The sequence below is a fragment of the Ischnura elegans genome, chromosome 11, assembly GCF_921293095.1.
Source record: "Ischnura elegans chromosome 11, ioIscEleg1.1, whole genome shotgun sequence".
NCBI classification, from domain to species: Eukaryota; Metazoa; Arthropoda; class Insecta; order Odonata; family Coenagrionidae; genus Ischnura; species Ischnura elegans.
Window position 1 is genome coordinate 102,797,962 of NC_060256.1, and position 18,453 is coordinate 102,816,414.

General features: G+C 41.7%; 1 protein-coding gene across 1 annotated transcript in view; it reads left to right on the top strand.

Annotated features, from left to right (window-relative positions):
- LOC124167743 (cAMP-dependent protein kinase catalytic subunit 3) overlaps nt 1–9,113 on the top strand; it is a 207,439-nt gene extending 198,326 nt beyond the window's left edge. Inside the window, exons 7-8 of the mRNA XM_046545755.1 lie at nt 3,813–3,890; nt 8,666–9,113. Of these exons, the coding sequence (XP_046401711.1) occupies nt 3,813–3,890; nt 8,666–8,791 (204 nt within the window). The 3' untranslated portion in view covers nt 8,792–9,113. The remainder of the gene's footprint in view (nt 1–3,812; nt 3,891–8,665) is intronic.
- The last annotated feature ends 9,340 nt before the right edge of the window (nt 9,114–18,453 follow it).

Consider the following 18,453-nt stretch of genomic DNA (forward strand, 5'->3'; position numbering starts at 1 on the left):
TCATATTGAAGAAGGCTTGCTTCAGTTCAGGCCAGTATTTAAGGTAGAACTCGGTTGTTAAACCATCCAAGCCGGAAGCTTTCCTTCTGCTAAGGCTTGCGAGTGCAGTGGTAAAATCATTTATTTGGAAGGGGGTGTCCAGATATTCGATTTCATCTTCTTTTAGGGTCTTTAGATTTCGGAGTCGCATTCCAGATGAAAGGTTTTGGTCGCATTGATGAATTCCGGAGAAATATGTTTTAAGGAAATTTCTTAAGAGTATCCGTGTCAGCGATTTCCTTACCGTTGACCTTAAGCCTCTTCAAAGTTTTGTGCCGAGACTTTAACGCCCATCTGCCAAGATGGTTGGTGGCACTGCCATTGGAGTCAGTCAAAACGTCCCATCCTAGTTTTTCCATTAATTTTTCCGCCAGGAAATCTCTATTTTCAGTGATGGAAGGCGTTTTATTTACTTCCCTCTGCCATTTCTTGTATCCAACGGAGAATTCTTTGGCTTCCCGTTTTAAAGCCTCCCACTTGGCGGACGCGCCGTTATTTTCCGCAGTTACGGTTTCTATTAGAGCTTTCATTGATTCCCCGAATTGCTCATCTTCCAGCATAGAGTTGTCAAAACGCCAATATGGACACGCCGGGACTTTTCCTTGCACTTCGATCTGCATCATAAGCCCCTTGTGATCAGAGAAGCTATCACAAATAGCCATGCAATTTATGGTAGAGGCATGGTCAGCAGATACGTAGAAACGATCGAGGCGAGCTGACGATCTAGGAGTAAAGAAGGTGTGTCCTCGTTCGTTGGGGTTCAGTAGGCGCCACGCATCCACGAGGGCGCTGCTGTCCACTACACTACTGAGCGCCCGCGCATACTGTGGATGCCTCTCCACATGACCGGATCTGTCTTCTTCGGGGTGCAGGGTGGTGTTGTAGTCTCCGCCCGATACAATTATAGGAGAAATAGCGGACGGAAGGCTCTCCAAATAGTCCTGTAACAAGTCTACTACTTGGAGGGCTACATTGGCATTTCTAGGCCCGTAAAAGCAAATAATTTTTAAAACAGCAGCGGTTTTGTTATTGAGAGAGATGTCAATTGCATTTGCATGTCCTGGGAAAATTATGTCGTGTATTGAAACGTAATCCGCCAGGATGTCTCTGACTGCGATGGCCGTTCCTGTTTGCGGTGTGGTGGGTGGGCAAAGATATATTTGGTAGCCTGGGAGACCAGGCATAGGAATTGAATCAGTATTCATCTCTTGAAGCAGTATTATGTCTGGCTTTGCCTTAGTGACATAGGCCATTAGTTGTGCCCACTTGGGAAGGCTCCGTACTGATTTAACATTAAGAGTGATAATCGTTATTTTTTTCATCTTGAGAATAAGAGAGAGATAGTTTCTAGGAGCTGCAATCAGGTCAATAAGGTGATGAAGGAACGAAGAGAATAACTAAAGTATCGATGCAAAAAAAGTAAGAAGAAAGAAGTCAGAGATAGGTGACCGACTATTTTTCCAGGTGCAAAATTAGACGTTGTATTCGAGCTCGTAGTTTCTCGGTCACATGCGGTTTTATGCCTCCGAGCGTTTCACACAGAGCATCTAAGTCTTTTGTATATCTCTTTGCTATCGTCACTTGCTTCGCCACGTTTCGGTTATGTGTCTCTTCAAGAAGAGAAATAAGCGTGTTTGCCTCAAATGCAGGATTTTCGCGTGCGATAATTTCAATTGTGGCTTTGTCTAGATCATCAAGATGGTAATTGCTTAATTTTCTCTCGCCTCCTCCTTCCTTGGAAGTTTTCTTCTTCTAGGCTGGAGTCGATGGAGACATTTCATCAGACTGCGGCCTTTTTGGTGGCCGGAAGGGTATTGATTGATCGTCTGATGTGTCGTCGAAAAAGAGAGTGTCCGTATCGAGTTGATGAAAAGAACTCGATGTTGATGCTATGTCGTCATTCCGCTTTAACGGTGAGCCGCTTGCGTAGAGAGTCATGGGGTGTGGGGAAGTAGGAGGTGGAGGCGGGTCCGAAGCGGAATTTGACGGACCGGGATCGACTGCGGTCAGTTGAGGATCAGCACGACTTAAAGTCGAGTCATCGGTATCGATGGATTGAGAAGGAAGAGGGTGGGGGCAGGTTGAGCGGTCGATTCACCTTCTGCTGAAGCGTTGAGGGGCTGTGGAGTAGGGGCCAAATCATTCAAATCCTTACTTGGCTCAGAGGTAATATTATTTTCAGTGACGTTGGAGCAATCAACAAGGCCTTCATCAGAGGCATTTCTTAGTTGAGCCTCTTTACAATGCTCTTGCGGGCAAAATCTTGCAACGTGTCCTTCCTCCTTGCACTTGTAGCATTTTGGTTCTTCAAAGGTAAGATAAATTCTCTGAAATGAGCCATTTATGTCCAAAAGAACTGAGTCTGGTAGTATTGCATTTTGTCTTCTCATTACTGTTACCGCTCTTCTAAAGGATATAATGTGTTCATATCCATCTCTCTTTGCGCCTATAGTGTATTTTTTCATTTCTCCGCAAACAGTGACTGCTTGCTGAGCAATGTCAATTAGCTCAGCATCAGGTACTTCTCGCGGCACGTTAGGTATCACTAATTTTTCCACCCTAGTCACCATCGTTCGAGCTCCAATGAAACGATCTTGCGAAGAAATTCCACCGAACTCATCCATGAATTTATTTAATTCGTCCTCTTTTTTGAAATATATAGCGACTCGATCATGAGAATTTTTTGACGCATGAGAAATATTCATGCCACCGCCAATTAAATCACCAACTGCATATACATAGTCATGCAAATTGGTATTTGGGATGCACTGAAAAATTATTCCTGTTTTCTTGGAGGGAGTATTAGCCAAAGGTGTGATTTTTCGTGGCGGTAGCGCATAGCTCGATTGAGGACGCCTCGAATGGTTGGATGAAAGCAGAGGATTTGGTTCGGCTGGGTAATTGGAAGTCATTGCCAAGTTGGCATTGCCATTGGCAACAGAGGCATAGCTAGTTAGACAACGTGGACGGCGCTCTGCACTTGAACGAACATCACGAGAGTGCTCACCGGCAGGGGTCAATTTTAAATTACCAGCTACTCTTCTGAGAATAGTTGGTTTTTCAGAATAGTCAGAGACAGCTTCATTAGAATTCACCTTATTTAAATGTTCGAAAGACAACGCACGAGAAAGTGAAAGTGAAGTACTTGGGGATCCTTCCGCAAGTTCGCGAGAATGAGGGGATGAGGGTGGAGGGCGGTGGGGAGGGGAAAGCCCCCCACACGCACCTCCAAGGCCATCGGTGACGCCGGCGGCCAAGGGGGTGAGAATCACCAAGGGGGTGAGGGTTTAGACCACGTGCGTACAAACAAGACAAAACGGTATTCAACTGACCAAGAAAATAACAAAAAATAAATAAATCAAAAATAGGGGCAAAAATAAAAGTTAACACAAATAAGAAATAGGAAGGCAGGTTAACTAAATGGTAGTATGGAGAGATCTCACCGCAGGAATCGGCGAAAAAGACCTCTGTAGAAAACAGACCAGCAACGGCGAGGAGCTCAGCAAAAACACGTCCGCTCTCCGCGAAGTCTAAAGTGTGTGTGTGTGTGTGTGTGTGTGAATAAATTGACGTTGGGAAACACAATATGTACGCACATAAAAAAAATTAAACCTAAAAAAATGTGAACTGGAACGGCCTCGCCCCCATAGTGATGAAATGTGCGTGTCCGCCCTCCAATGTAAACTCAAGGGCAGTGGGATGGGGTGAAGAGAGAGGACATTTGCAGTTTTGAGCAATCCTTTGACGGACGAATGATCTTCTTTGTTTTTCAGAACGGTGCAGAAGATGTGAAGAGGCACAGGTGGTTCAAAGGAGTGGACTGGCATGATGTCATCCTCAGAAGGCTGAAGGTTGGTATGCCATTAGAATGTACAGAGCTGAGCTGTGAACTTTAAAAATGTAACAGGTGACTTCAACGTCTGCACCCAACAATTCGCAACCAGCTTTGATTTGCCAGCTTTTTTATTCAAATTTTGTATGGCCATATTTTTTTGTCGATTCAACTAATAGGATGTGGCGTACAGAGTATGAAAATGGCTTTCTTCCTTGAATGCCTTGGATATGGCCAATGTGGCTTCCAATCGTATGTAGATGAAATTAGGAACTCGATCATTACTTGGTGAAGTGTTAGTGGGGAATGTGGGTGAAAGCCCTGCTGTCTCCTCCACCGAATGGAACGGACAACCACTTGGCGCATGACGTCAGTCCGTTGGAAGTGAGATTCGCGGATTGGACGCCATGCACTCCAATTCATTTAGGGAGGAGTCTCTTTTTCCCGCTCTTATTCGATGGTAGCGCCGAACGCCATAGAAGTGGCAGAGCCGTGAGCTATACAAACTTGTCAAATTGATTCTGGAATCAAGAGTGGTGGCGGAGAGCGGTTGAAGGCATTAGATGAAGTGAGCATATCTTGGAAGGGACGAAGCGGGACGCAGAGCGCACCGAAGCATTTTCGCGCGCGAAATTTTTGGGGTGGGGTATTTAAATTTTAAGAAATGCCCTTTAAAATGGTCAGGTGATTTAACCATGGGAGACTCAAATATTTACTTTTTTGTGTTGTTTACGGTTGACTACATGTAGAAATTACAAAAAGACACTAAAGTCGTAAATGTCGGATACCAGTTTTTCCCCCTCCGGTATTCTTTCGATTCAGTATCAGGGTAGAGACAGGAAGACAGCTCACTAGCACCATTAGTAGCATAATTATTTTTTTTTTAAATCTGTATATTTTACTCATAAACTTATTTTTATGTTTAATACTGTACAGTTTAACAAGTTTACAATCAGAGTTATAAATTGACAAGATATTTTCATTGTTACAAGGATACCAATACTGGATAATGCACCACACATTAGTTTATTCGCTGAAGTAAAACATTTTACAAAGGTGACATTTTTAAACTCTTAAACCATTTGTACTTTTGTGAGGAGTGAATTGCTCTTAACAAAGGTGGTCTCTGGATAATCATTTCATAAAATTTCTCACATGGCATTTGCAAGTTACATTTTACTAGCAACAAATCTTTCACTGTTTCTACTTTACTTGAGATTTTTTTCCGTCCATAAGTCATTTACAATTGAAAACACTCTTTAAGAGTCTAACTCTGTTTAAGAGTCTAGATCGCAAATAGTCATTATCTGGTTCATGAGACTAAAACTTCGTTCGCATTCTGACGAACTACATGGGATCAGTTAAATACAGTTCAAACAACGCAAACCTCTGCTAACTTCGAAACCAGTGGGTCATTTGAAAATTGATTGGTTCAGTTGTCTTCCGTAGAATGTTAGTAATGCATATACGTGGATCATACTCGTAAATGTTAGCAGTATTTTCAATATCATTTGATTTTTATTTTTGTTTTGAGCTCTGGTTGTCGTCTTTGTCGCCCGGTTGTCGACTGTCTGGTTGTCCCACGACTGAGCTGCCGGTATGTGCATAGAAACATCTCGATCTTTAATAAGTGGTATTGACGCTACTATTGTTATTTAATACACATTTTATATGTACTTGCATTAGTAACATTCTACGGAAGACAACAGTACCAATCAATTTTCAATTGACCCACTGGTTTCGAAGTTAGCACAGGTTTGCGTTGTTTACAACAACTCCGTTAATTTTAGTGGTATAAACAATTTGTATTCGGCAAACTGCCAATAACACTGTTCTGCAAAAAAATTGTTCAAAAAATTCCTGGCTACAATTTAGGGTGTTTCTGGCTAATTTTGGGTCGCTGAATCCGAAAATGACCTCCGTTTTTTTTCTATCATCCTCCATTTACACGCAACCCCTAAATTGGGGAAAACACCACTTTATCAAAACTTATCGCTTTTTAAGGGACTTTTACTAATGTTATCTGCTTCTGATTGAAAAAAACTGACGTTTTATGGTTATCAGGGTCAAGAGAGAGACAAACTTCACTGGGTTTGAAAAGAATTAGGGGGTGAAAATTGAAAAAAAAACTAAAAAAACATTAAAATAACCATTTTTCTTCGTTTTTTATGACATATGATATGGTAGCTAATGGAAAAGTTTTTAAGGGATGAATACACTGTTCACCCCTATTTTGGAAAGGACTAATATGACATAAAATATAAGAGGGGAAGGGGGGTATGTGAGTGGTATAGCAGGGGGCTTAGGTGGTGGTATAAAGAGCTACCACAAAAATCTGGAATATGGGTTTCCTTTGAAACTGTGGCATGTCCAGCAGGAACCGAAGGAACCGTGGGGGTTGTTCAGTAAAACAACCATTAAACTTGTCTTCATCGAGTCGACGAATAGCGTCCATTGGTCTGGATCATTCTTAATCACTAATTCCCTCATCAGTCCTTCAATATCAGTGCAGAAAATCATATCATCATTTTCATCATCCGTTGAAAAAAATTGAGTGAGGGTTGACTGTCTGCCTCTGTAGTAGGAAACATTCACACTATCGGCCAAAAGATTCCACTGCTGCAAATGCGAGCCTAGAAGTTGTGCTTTACCATTGGCTAAGTCTAAATCTTGTATTAGATCACTTAGGTCCTCGTGTTATGGGATGAGATACCCTTTGTCTGGGGTTCTTCTGCATCAGGGCTGTAATATTAATCTCCATGGCTAGGACCTGCTTCCACTTCCAGTGTAGTTTCGTTCACTAAGACATCAGAATCATCATGGGTGCTAGTAGCTTGAGCTTTAGGGATAGGAATAGAATCAGCATGCTTCACCGGGCGAATTGCTGACGGTAAATTCAGATAAATCACTTCAAGATTGTTTTTTTATTAACCCCTAGCGCCGGTTTCGCAAAAATAACAATTCGTTAAATGGCAAGTGGGTTCAACTCAAACCATTGGCACTCCGAAATTTAGGGAACGATTTCCCCAGTTTAGCCATTCACAAAGACTTCTATGACAACCACTGCAACAGAATTTAGGGGCCCACGATTTGTCTTGGTCACTAATTTTACACCCGAAATAAACTTAATGAGATTTTCGCACAATTGCAGTCAGTGCTTTCCTTTGGTCGTTAAACACAAAATCTCCACAGGTGTTATAAAATGAATTGGGATGATTTTTGCAGGATCGCTGAATGATTGCGAGAAAACACTTTATCGCTCGCAAAATAACACGCTGAATTGAACACACGCTAGAAAAATAAAGAAAGAACTTGGAATATTATAACCTGACACGCAGGAAAGAGTGTGACGTACTGAATAGACCACTGGTTTATTTAATAGATGAAAATCATCAAGTGCGACTGCCAAGACACATGAAGACACGTTAAAACGTGTCCAAGGGTGTCAAAACATGTGGTGAATAACTTTTACAGTGTACTTCCCAATTTTTCCCAATGTATTTCCCAAAGTTTTCCAATGTATTTAATGGAAAGGTCTCAGCTCTTACTTTAAAAGTTAGGAAGACAGCGAAGTCAAATCATGAGCCCCCAAACGTTGTTACAATAATATTTTGACATCTGATTTGTGTTCAGATTTTGTTGGCAGATGTTTATACCACTAGAGGGGGAGGGGGTATACGAGTGGTATCACTCCCCCTCGTATACTTTGTTATATCAATCCTTTACAAAATATGGGGGGTGAACAGTGTATTCATCCCTTAAAAACTACTATATCTTATGTCATAAAAAAAACGAGGAAAAATGGTCATTTTAATGTTTTTTAAAAGTTTTTTTTCAATTTTCACCCCCTAAATCTTTTAAACCCTTTCGCAAAGCTCTAAGGTAAAAGAACGAAAATTGCGGGAATACCAAGTGCTCAAGATTTGGCAACTTGATTTTACGCGCAAAAAAACGGGTACTTTGTTGAGAAAAAATGAAGTACAGGAAAAACTATTGAGCCGAAGATTTTTTAAAGTACACGATACAACTTGGAAATACATTTTCTTTTGTATGAATTTTGTTGCATTGAAATCAATTGCTTCGTTTAGACGCTGGAGCTCCTCAAACTAGGATATCTTACTTTTTTTACAGACATGGATGGTAGTACCTCAAGGGAACCAGCTGTCCCACTCATAAAAGAAAAAGAGTTTGGGTGATCCGAAAGTGAGAGGGAGGAGAACAGGTTGAAAGAGGTCGAACGCTCAAGGATGTTTTTTCTACAATCTGTGGTACACTCGAAGACGTTTGTTTCCCCACAGCTGGAGGTTTTCAAGAGAGAATTTGCTACTTCTGCTCTAGTCTGAGAGCAAATGGAGCATTTTATGGAGAGAGCCATGTCTCCTCAAAGTATTTCCTGTAATGAAAATTTTTTCAAAGCCTCCCGATTGGATTCACGGGCCAAATCCTCTTTCATTAATGCTTCAGCTTCAATGGGAAACGAGGACGGGAATATGGGAACATGAACTTGCCTCTCCCTCGCCCTCTCGCTCTGCTAATTGGATGATGCCAGAGTTTCATTGTATCGAAGAGTTTTTGACCATATGGGTAAATTCCCTCCGATTTCCTTGGTGTTTGGTATCAAATTGAACAGAGAATTACGATTAAATTCATATGATATTTATTTTGTTGATTTCGGCCGATGAAATAATTGCACTAAATTTTTCACAACTCCTCTAATCCGCCAACTTGTGAATTTGCTGAATGCCGCTGCTGGAACAGTCCCTCTCAGTGCCAAATGCAATTTTCTCTTTGCAGCCCCCGATCGTGCCTCGGGTGACCTACGCCGGCGACGCCACCAATTTCGATGAGTACGAGGAAAGCGACTGGCAGTCAGCGCCGCCCGCCAGCGAAACTGAACTCCAACTCTTCCAAGACTTCTAGACTTGTTGCTAGCTTTTGATATTTTTACCAAATATTTATTAGACCCAAGGGTACAGTTACTGTTATTTTTATTTTTTTGTATTAAATTATTTTTTTACGCTGAGAAATTTCAAGATTTGTATGGTGGAGACTGCAGTGTCGCGCAACGTATTTATCTTCCAAAATTACCGAAGTTATGTCATCATGGGATTCACACTGATGCTTGTGCCTCATCGAAGCCCAAATTCTTGAAATCATGTTCATGTGGCGTCTTATTGGCTTCCCAAAGTTTTTAATGCTTTGAGAATTTTGCGTCTTTTATTATATTTGTTATTACTTTGAAGTTTATATTTTTTCATTGATACCATTTTTTGCGTTACCTCATTTCCTCCCATGCAGCTGCATTCATATTTTTTGTGAATTGTTATGTAATTAAGTTTTTTATTTGTTTGTTATAGTGTTGAATTGATAAATTATTGATTATGAGAAATCCGTTATATTTATTGCTATGTCATTGCTAAAAATATCGGGCATCATTTGTATGAAATCCTGGGGGGAGCTTTGTCTTCATGTAAGACCACCCAATAGACAATAGAATTAGCTGCATTTTGTCTCATAGGTGGTCTTACTGCATAAGGCAAATAGACTGTTTGACCTCTCTGCGTTTGGTGCAACTTTGATGGTTCATTTGGAAATGGTGATAATTTCTTCGGGAGATCTTTCCCGCAGCCGATGATTCCCGCTTCTACAATAATGAGTTTCACAACCAGTCGAAATTGTGTGGCATTTGAGTATCCTTATTCTTTGAGTATCCTTAATTCTTACAATTGAGTGTTGGCGCATGTGAGGAACAGCATTACATAGATATTCTTTTCAGAGATTATATCTTTTCTAATCTAAATTTCACAGCCCTGACCGCGGACCGCGCCGCGATCAGCGATGTGAGTGGTGACCTCAGTGAGCCATTCATTTGAAGGAGGAGTCAAAGGCGAAATCGCATTCAAGTGGCTAACTCCATTACTTCTGCTTCTTCATACTGGCGTGCATGGGATATTTCTGCTTCAAACGAGATTTGAACGCGAAATCCTCTCTATGGTTAACCAATGCTCTCCACTCTGGGACACCAAAACTGCGTTACTTTATACTGGGTTGCAGAGCCTGGTTGCTAGTCATGGGATCTTGGCTCGCAATACCTGGCTAAGCCTTTGGGCACCAAGTATAAGGCGTCTTAAGGGAAGGGATTCCTTGAGCGTGCATTGGGACTGTGCGTTAGGCCGGGTTGAACTATAACCGCATGCCTTCATAATCACCTTCGACTTTAATCTCTGAAAGAATGGAAAAGGAATTAGAAAAGGAAAAATGTTCCAGCTCTGGACCAGTGGAGAGACCTCAAATTATCCCAACCGGCCCTGGTTGTGGCAAACCAAAGCTTCCGAGATGAATAGTCGGATTCAAAAGTGTTGCCACAAATGGAGCGCCGCGGCGCCACTTTCGCCGCAGTTTGGAAATAGTGTTACGGTATTTTTTATTGCGCCAGTGGGAGGGAAATTTGAACGAGATTAACACCTCCCGCAATATTTTTAAACGGCATCATTATAGGGAAATATATGCGGGATGTGTGCAATGTTTAATGCTACATAAATTGTGCAACTTATGCTAGATAATAAATCTACGTTCAGAACGTCAAATTACTTTCTCTCGCAAGTTGGCCGATCCGTCGACGTATACTGTCTTACCATTAAAGCTGAAGCTTTTCGATCAGCGATAGCGAAAATAACGGTGCCGAAGGTGAACTGCTGCAGGCAGGGGAAATGCCTCCAGTAGTAGTATTTCTCCTTGGTGAAGTAGAGGGGGTGGAAGAAGGGGGAAGGGATTGGGGGGATAGGGTCATTACCTGCCATTGCCTACAGAAGAGTATCTAACTTAGGTAACATTTTAAGATCCACCCGCCCCCTTTTCAGGCACACACTCCCCCCCCCCTTCCTCCCTGTCTCCATGCAACCGCCCCCGTTGTAAGTGCTGCCCCCTGCTACGCCCCACCACTTCACCTGTCATCAATAGATACTCCTCCACACCATCTTGTACTTCCTTCAACGTTGTTTAAAGACTGTTTCGTAATTTTCCCCCTCGTATTACATAGGAGAATGTACCACACCCATATCCATCAGAATGAATAACAACAGACCCTCTTGCAAAACCCCCCCTTTCTTGAACCCATCCCCATTCACACTGCCTCACACAACAGTTGTTTCGACAAATGTTTTTCTAGTTCTGCCAGAGAAGGCAACTCCCATCAAGGTGAGAAATAGGGAGATGGCCCTACATCATGTAGACCCTATTTCCGAAAATTAGTATGGACGCCAATTTTTAGCAATATGTGCAAATTTCGTATATTATTAGTTCGGCATAATTCCGGGCCGAGCGGCGCTGACCGCGGTGTATACCGTGCCCCCGAATATCTCCGTACAGTCTTAGCAGCAAGTGGCGTCCACTGCTTGCCAACACCGCTCTGCCTGGTTCTGCTATGAATTTATGTTGCCCAAGCGTCTTCGAGGAGTTTTGATCCCTCGGCGGACTGCGCGGCAGCCGAGTGCGCGTCATCCCGCGCTGCCGCTCCAGTTTTTACTTGGTCCGCGCTCTGGTAGCTTCAATAACAACATTACTGCTATCACGGTATTTTAATTGGCACTAAAATAATTCTTTTTGGGGATTTGAGCAAAATAAATAAGCATTATTGTATCAGGAAAGCCGTATTTTCAGGTTTAATATTTTGCGCAAAAATCAAGAGAAATAATGAATGCGAATGATTTTACTATTCCCTAAAAGTATAATTGGATATCTATGTTCTTAATCATATAACCACTCGCATATTTTCTTGATTACAATAAAATAAAAGAAGGCCTAATAGCAGAGGGAGGAGGCAGGGGAGGAGAGACTCACGATCTGAAGGTCCCCGCATGTCATATGAATCGAAAAATTAACGCTATATTCGTGGGAACGCAAAATAAGAGCGATTCTCAGACGAAGGGAAGGCAGGAAGCTTGAAAAAATAAATAAGAGTTAAAGAGCAATTGAAGGGGGCAGGGGAGGAGTGACTCATGATTTTAAGGTTCCCGTATGTCGTATGCATCGAAAAAGCAACGCTATATTCGTGGGAACGTGAAATATGAGCGGTTCGCAGACTAAGGGAAGGCAGGACGATTGAAAAATAAAATAAGGCCTAAGAGCAGAGGGAGGGGGCAGTAGAGGAGAGACTCAAGAGCCCGAGGTTTCCGTAGGTCATATGCGTCGAAAAACAAACGCAATATTCTTGGGAACGTGAAATATGAGCGCCTCCCAGACGAAAAGAAAGCCGGAAGATTGAAAAAAATAAAGCCAAAAAGCCAGTTAAGGTGGCAGAGGAGGAGTGACTCAGGATCTCAAATCTATTTTTATTTCGTTGGAAGAGGGCAGAGCGGGAGGACGTAGGAGAAAATGTGGGTGTGTGGAAGGGGTTCCCCTAGACTGGTACAAATTATTTATTTTATTTTATGCATTGGTTTTGAGGTTTATTGGGTAATTAATGTCCATTTTGTACCAGTACCTACGTATAATACTCACGTGTTTTGAGTGAAAAGCAAATTGGATGAATATCAATTTAAAAATTAATGAGATACGAGATCACATTTAACACGTCGATCTTAAAAAAACATTACTGATTCATTTTATTTATGTCATCGTCAGTAACATGGTCTGATTATGTAGCAATTCTATACGGCGCATCTACAGTTTTATCTACCACTCTACAGGTTTGGGTGTTAGACGATTTTCGTAAGATATTCTGGAATTATGCTCCAACGCAACCACTTGTAAGAGCTGTTTGTTCCTTAACTTACGTAGAAAAACCCACGAAACTTGAAATTACAATCCATTAATCATAGAAACTTGTACCACTGTTATTTTTGCTCCTGATACTTGTTCGGTAGGAAGAATGATCTCGTCACTAACGTCAGATTTTCTCTATTAGCATTTGAATTTTGATATAAAATAATTGGCGAGAATTACAAAGATTCGCTTTTCTCATTGTAACAATGGTAGTAGATCTACAAGCCAAAGTAATTCCGGGGTGGCTGTGAACCTAAGTGCTTTTTTCGTGAGGCATTGGTTCTTAGTCCTTTTCCTAACTAATTCTTTGGAATAGTTAAACATTTATTCCCACGGCTCCGTAACCCTTTGGCCAAGACTAACGCATCATATACATAAGAGAACGAAATTTATTCAGCTGGAAATGGAAATATATTTTGAAAAATAAAGAGCCTCATTCCCTGAGGATCTCATCCGCATTTGATGATGCGTCTTATTTTATTTTAAGAAAATGGATTATCTGGAAAATCAAGCTGGTTTTTTCTAGAGCACGGTGCCCCAAAGGTACTATTAATCTCACTTATAGCGGAGTCAATTTATTGTCGAATTTAATGAATTTGTCGTGTACAAAAAGAACAAATTAGCAACATTTCACTCGTAATAATGAAAGTGCTCTCGAAGATGGAACTTAAATTAGTTTTTAATTGGTTTAGGATTCCAAAGGTATACTTCTACATAGGCCTGAAAAATTCGGAAAGAATAATTTTATTACGCACGTACGGCAAATTTGATTCATTTATTTCATTTTCCCTGCAGAATGTAAGTTGCAACATTCATAGGAAACATAAGCAAATAATATCAAGTAGACCTCACTATTCACCATCAGGTATTATCACCAAACTTAAAAATAATGTATTTTTTAACGCATCGTGATTTTAATTATAATCATTGTTGAAATATTCATACAAAATAAGATAAAGGGATAAGTTAACAATAGATTGAACTGGAAATGCTTCTTTTGTGCTCCTAGCCGGTCAGCCGAACTAATTTATCTCGTCACCTTAACAGAATGACAATAGATAATTTAGATCATCATTTAATCGTGGAGCTAGTGGAAATGAGTTTTTAGAAAGTAATACGGTTTGAGACGTATTTTTTTCCGTCATAGATTATCGGGCGATTGACTTCCAGGTAGAGGTTCTACGCTCAAGCATTCAAGGTCATCGGTATTCACCAGGGAGAAATGGAGCGGTGCCCTCGTTCCGTATGAATAGCATCAAAACATAGAGGGGTCCGCTAGTGAGTCTCAAACACAATGGCTTCATTCCCTTCCAGCAGTCTTAGGCCCTCTGACTCTTCGCAGTGACAGAAACACATGACTCGGGAAAAATATGGAGTGTGTAGGTGATGGGTTGGGGGGCGTGAAAAGGGTGGGACCGGAAGTTGAGTCTGCTGTTTCTGTCTCTTACATTGCTCTATTTTTGAAGAAATGTTTATTCCTTTCCAATAAAATATTCAGTAATTTTATGCCTTCAGATTTTTTGTAATGTTTCGATGATATTCCGTTTCAAACCAGCGAGTTGACGCATTTAGTCCTTAAAATCAACTTCTTTCTTCCACTGTGCTATCTTGAAAACTGCTGCCCATTCTGCTTTCGAGACGTCAAGATGGGCCAGCAACTTTAGCTTTAGAGAATGAGATACACATAACAATAAATATTTATTAAAATTGCTTGAAAAATTATCATAGAGTAGCACATTATTAACATTATGGAAACTTAGGAAGGATGACGAGAAAAGACTGGAGGCATTCAAGATGTGGATGTGGCGAATAATGGAGAAGGTAAAGTGGACGGAGAGGAGGAAGATCGATGACGTGCTGGACATGGTGGGTGCGGAGAGGCAGATTGTAGATGAGATACGGAGGGGACAGAAGGAATGGATGGGGCGAGTACATTGTGGGTAAGGGATGTTGAAAACAGTGTTAGAGGGTAGAATCAGGGATGCCGACTTACAAAAAATATTGGGGGGCCCAAACCGGGGATCATGCCCCGGGAAATTTTATAGGTAGTGAGTTTAAAGTTTTTAAAAAGCATTTTGAAGAGTCATATAATCGACATTAGAACCCTGATAACTCGTATCTCGATATCTGGACACTGCGGTGAAAATCGACAAGCCTGACACATTTTTTCCTCACGCCCATTACGAATTTTGAGGGGCCTCGGGACCCCTCAGGCCCCATGGAGTCGGCGCCACAGGGTAGATTGTTAGGTAAACGAGGGATAGGAAGGGAAAAAATAGGATTTTTATATAGAATGAAAGGGAGCAGGCCTTAAAGTGAATTGAAGAGGGAAGTGGTTGATGGGGAGGGAGCATCCCTGAATTCTTCTCAAGTACTCCATGGAAACCTACTTTAATCGGTGGAATACATTAATATTAAGCGCATTATATTACGCAACTTTACAAAAAATTTCAACGGTACTGATCATGTGTCATGAAAATTACAAACAGTTAAATAATAGCATGCCAAAAAGGCGAAGTCATCTAAATCTCATCCGGCCGCTGGGATAGGATTTAATTAAATTCCCGCTGCGCTTGAGGGGTTAACATTATTTTAACGTTTATTTTCGTAAGACTTCTGTGGATTTCTCTGTATTAAATTTGAGTCTACATTCCCTTTTTTAGAGATTTTTCGTTTTAACCAGAGGCGGTCTGGCCAGGTCGGCGATCGCCGAGGGCCCCGAGCTCAGGGGGTCCCGAGAGTCCTCTGGATTGTCGATAATGCACTACATTGTGCATAACATTCAGAACGCTATGAGGGAGTTGTGCAGAGAACTGTCATTCAGAGGACTTACAAGAGAATTTGTTAGGGGGCCCCGAGCCTCGGGAGCCCCCACCACAGATATATACACTAGATTGGCAGTGCCTATGTTTTCCTCACGGTGGTGTTGAAGCCGGCCGTCAGAAAAATTTTGCGCATATAGCCACCTTGCCTTCACCGACCGCTACTCATGTGCCATTAACACCCGTGTATTAGAGATGCTACTTTTACTGCTTTTGGCACTTTTTAGAAGAAGAATGGTGACCCATTGCGTTGTATAGGGGTGCACTTTTAAATACTCTTCGAGGAAAAAAGTTCCTGGGGGTGAAAATGTGTCTCTACACGCGCAAGTAATAGATATAAGGAAAGTATGGTCTGCGTTAAGAAATATCTCCGCTTACATCTCACAACGCATGAAAATTTTTTCCAATGCGTTTTTTCAACGTATCACCACGAAATATATATCACGTGAAGTGCAGGTTATGGTCTACCTTTTTAAATTTTTTGTAGGCAAAATTCACATAGTTGTAGAAATAGCATCATGGAACTATGGCACCTAATTTTGGCTGAAATGCAAAATGTTCTCGAAAACAAATTCTAAAGGTGTGTGACGGAAGCAGATATTTGCCGAAGTTTCTGAAAGTGATATCATACCAAATGCGATAGCTTCATATCTCTAGCATCAGTAATCAACAACATGCGCCATCTCGGTCTCTATATAATTAATATAAACTTATGCTGTTAGACATGTATGTGTTCATTCTTTTTTTCCAACCTTACCTCATGCGAGTGGCTAAGCCTCATCATAAAAATCTGGGAGTCCGGGGGTAGGGGGGCTCAAGTGATGAGGGGCGCTCAATGGGAGGTGCCTATATAAAATATATATATAGCCTCCCTTCCCCCCACAGACCATCCACTCAAACTTAATTCTATTGAATTAAGTTACATTTGGCTATTCAAAGCATTTCTTCCTCCCGGCTTAAACATCCACCGCTAATCCCTTAATTGCCTCAACCCACTTCTTTCCCCCCCTTTTTGAACCCTACCTCCCCTCTATTTCCCCTTCCCTCAGCTATCCTTTACCCTCTACCAACAGTCTTCTACCTAACTCCGAGGAAGGTGGTAATGCCACCGAAAATTTAGTTATTTAGTGAGTTTGAGTTTCTATTCTTTATTGTGTGTTCTGTTACTGCCCATCCTAGGGTTTTTTTATGATATATATATATATTGGCTTGAAAGTGCCAAATGCACGCCAATTCGAGGGTGTGGAGGTTGAGGGCGGAGTCGGTGGGAGGGAGGGAGGCAATAATGGATACTTTGTAACAATGATTGAAAATGGAATCATGTGAAAGACAATGTGTAGGAACTGGTAGAGAGGAGTGGGGGGAAGATGGACAACAGGAGGCGCGATGATTGTTGATTCTGAGATTGAGAGGGGTAGTGCATAGGCCAATATAGAAAGCAGGGCAGAAATTACAATGAAGAAGGTAGATGATGTTGGTGGAAGTACAAGTAGTGGAGGGGAAAATCGGTAGGCATTTAAGCTTGGGGAGAAAAGAGGCAGGGGGTGGAGAGAATATCTTGCAGGTTTTACACCTGGGACGATTGCAAGGTGAGGGTGTGGAGATAGTGACTGACTGCGACTTTTGGAGAGGGCGGGTGGCTTTAAATATGGTGTTTAAATTCGGTGGTCTCTTAAATGTTATCCGAGGAGTGGACGGGAAAATCTGAGAGGTGGATTTGTGTTTGGAAAGGATGGGGTACAGGTCCTTCAATAAGTTTTGTAGCAAATGAGCACCAGGGAAGTAGGTTGTGAGCAGAGAAGGAGAGCAATGTTTGTCTGCGCGGGGTTTATTGTGAATAGCCGGTTTTTTTCTTATTTTGTTCATCAAGAGTTTTTCGGGGTAGCCGCGGTGAAGAAGAGAGGTGTGGAGTTTGGAGAGGAATTTTTGAAGGTCTTCGGGGTTATTACAGATTCTGTGTCCCCGGACAGAGAGGGAATAAGGGATGGAACGTTTGGTGTGTGGTGGATGGCAACTGCTGTAGTGAAGGTATTGTTGTTTGTTAGTAGCTTTGATGTGAACCGATGTTTTGAATTTGTTATTATCTGAAAGGTGTATGTCCACATCTAAGAAGTTGATATTGGTTTTGGAGATGGAAGAGGTGAAAGAGACTGAGGCAGAAGCGTTAAGTGAAGAAACAAAGGTGTTGAGAGAGTCGATGTCATGAGGCCAGAGAATGAAAATGTCATCAATGTATCTGAGCCAAAGAAGAGGTTTTAGGGGGTAATTAGTGAGGAAATTTTCTTCAAACAGGCCAAGGAAAAGATTTGCATAAGAAGGGCTAAACCTACTTCCCATGGCGCAGCCGGATATTTGCAGATAGTAATTATTGTTAAAAGAGAAGGCATTGTGGGTGAGAATGAAATGGGAAAGATCAAGAAGAAAATCAGTGCTAGGGTTTTGAGGAGTGGGTCGTAATGAAAGATAGTGGCGGAGAGCAGCGAGTCCCTCAGAATGAGGGATTGAAGTGTAAAGTGAGGTTACATCAATAGTGGCCATGATAATGGGTTGATTGGGGGGGAGGGAAATGGAATTGAGTCTAGAAAGGAAGTCATGGGAATCTTTGATGTATGATGGAAGGGACTGAACGAAGGGTTGGAGATAGAAATCAACAAAGGCCGAAATGCGCTCCGTAGGAGAGTTTTGAGAGGAAACTATGGGGCGGCCTGGGTTATTCGCTTTATGAATTTTTTGAAGGATGTAGAAAGATGGCGAAGTGGGGTGATCTGGTAAGAGAAGGGAAATGTCTGACTGGCTTAGGCCCTCGGAGGGAGCTTTTGTTTTTAGTAGGGCATTCAATTCTGTGTGAAAATCAGAGGTAGGATCTGATGAGAGAGGGGAGTAGGAGGAAGGGTCTCCTAGTAGTCGGTTGCACTCTGATATGTGGTCGCTGGTGTCAAGTACAACGACAGTGGAGCCTTTGTCGGCCGAGGTAATCACTATGTTGGGGTTTTTTTG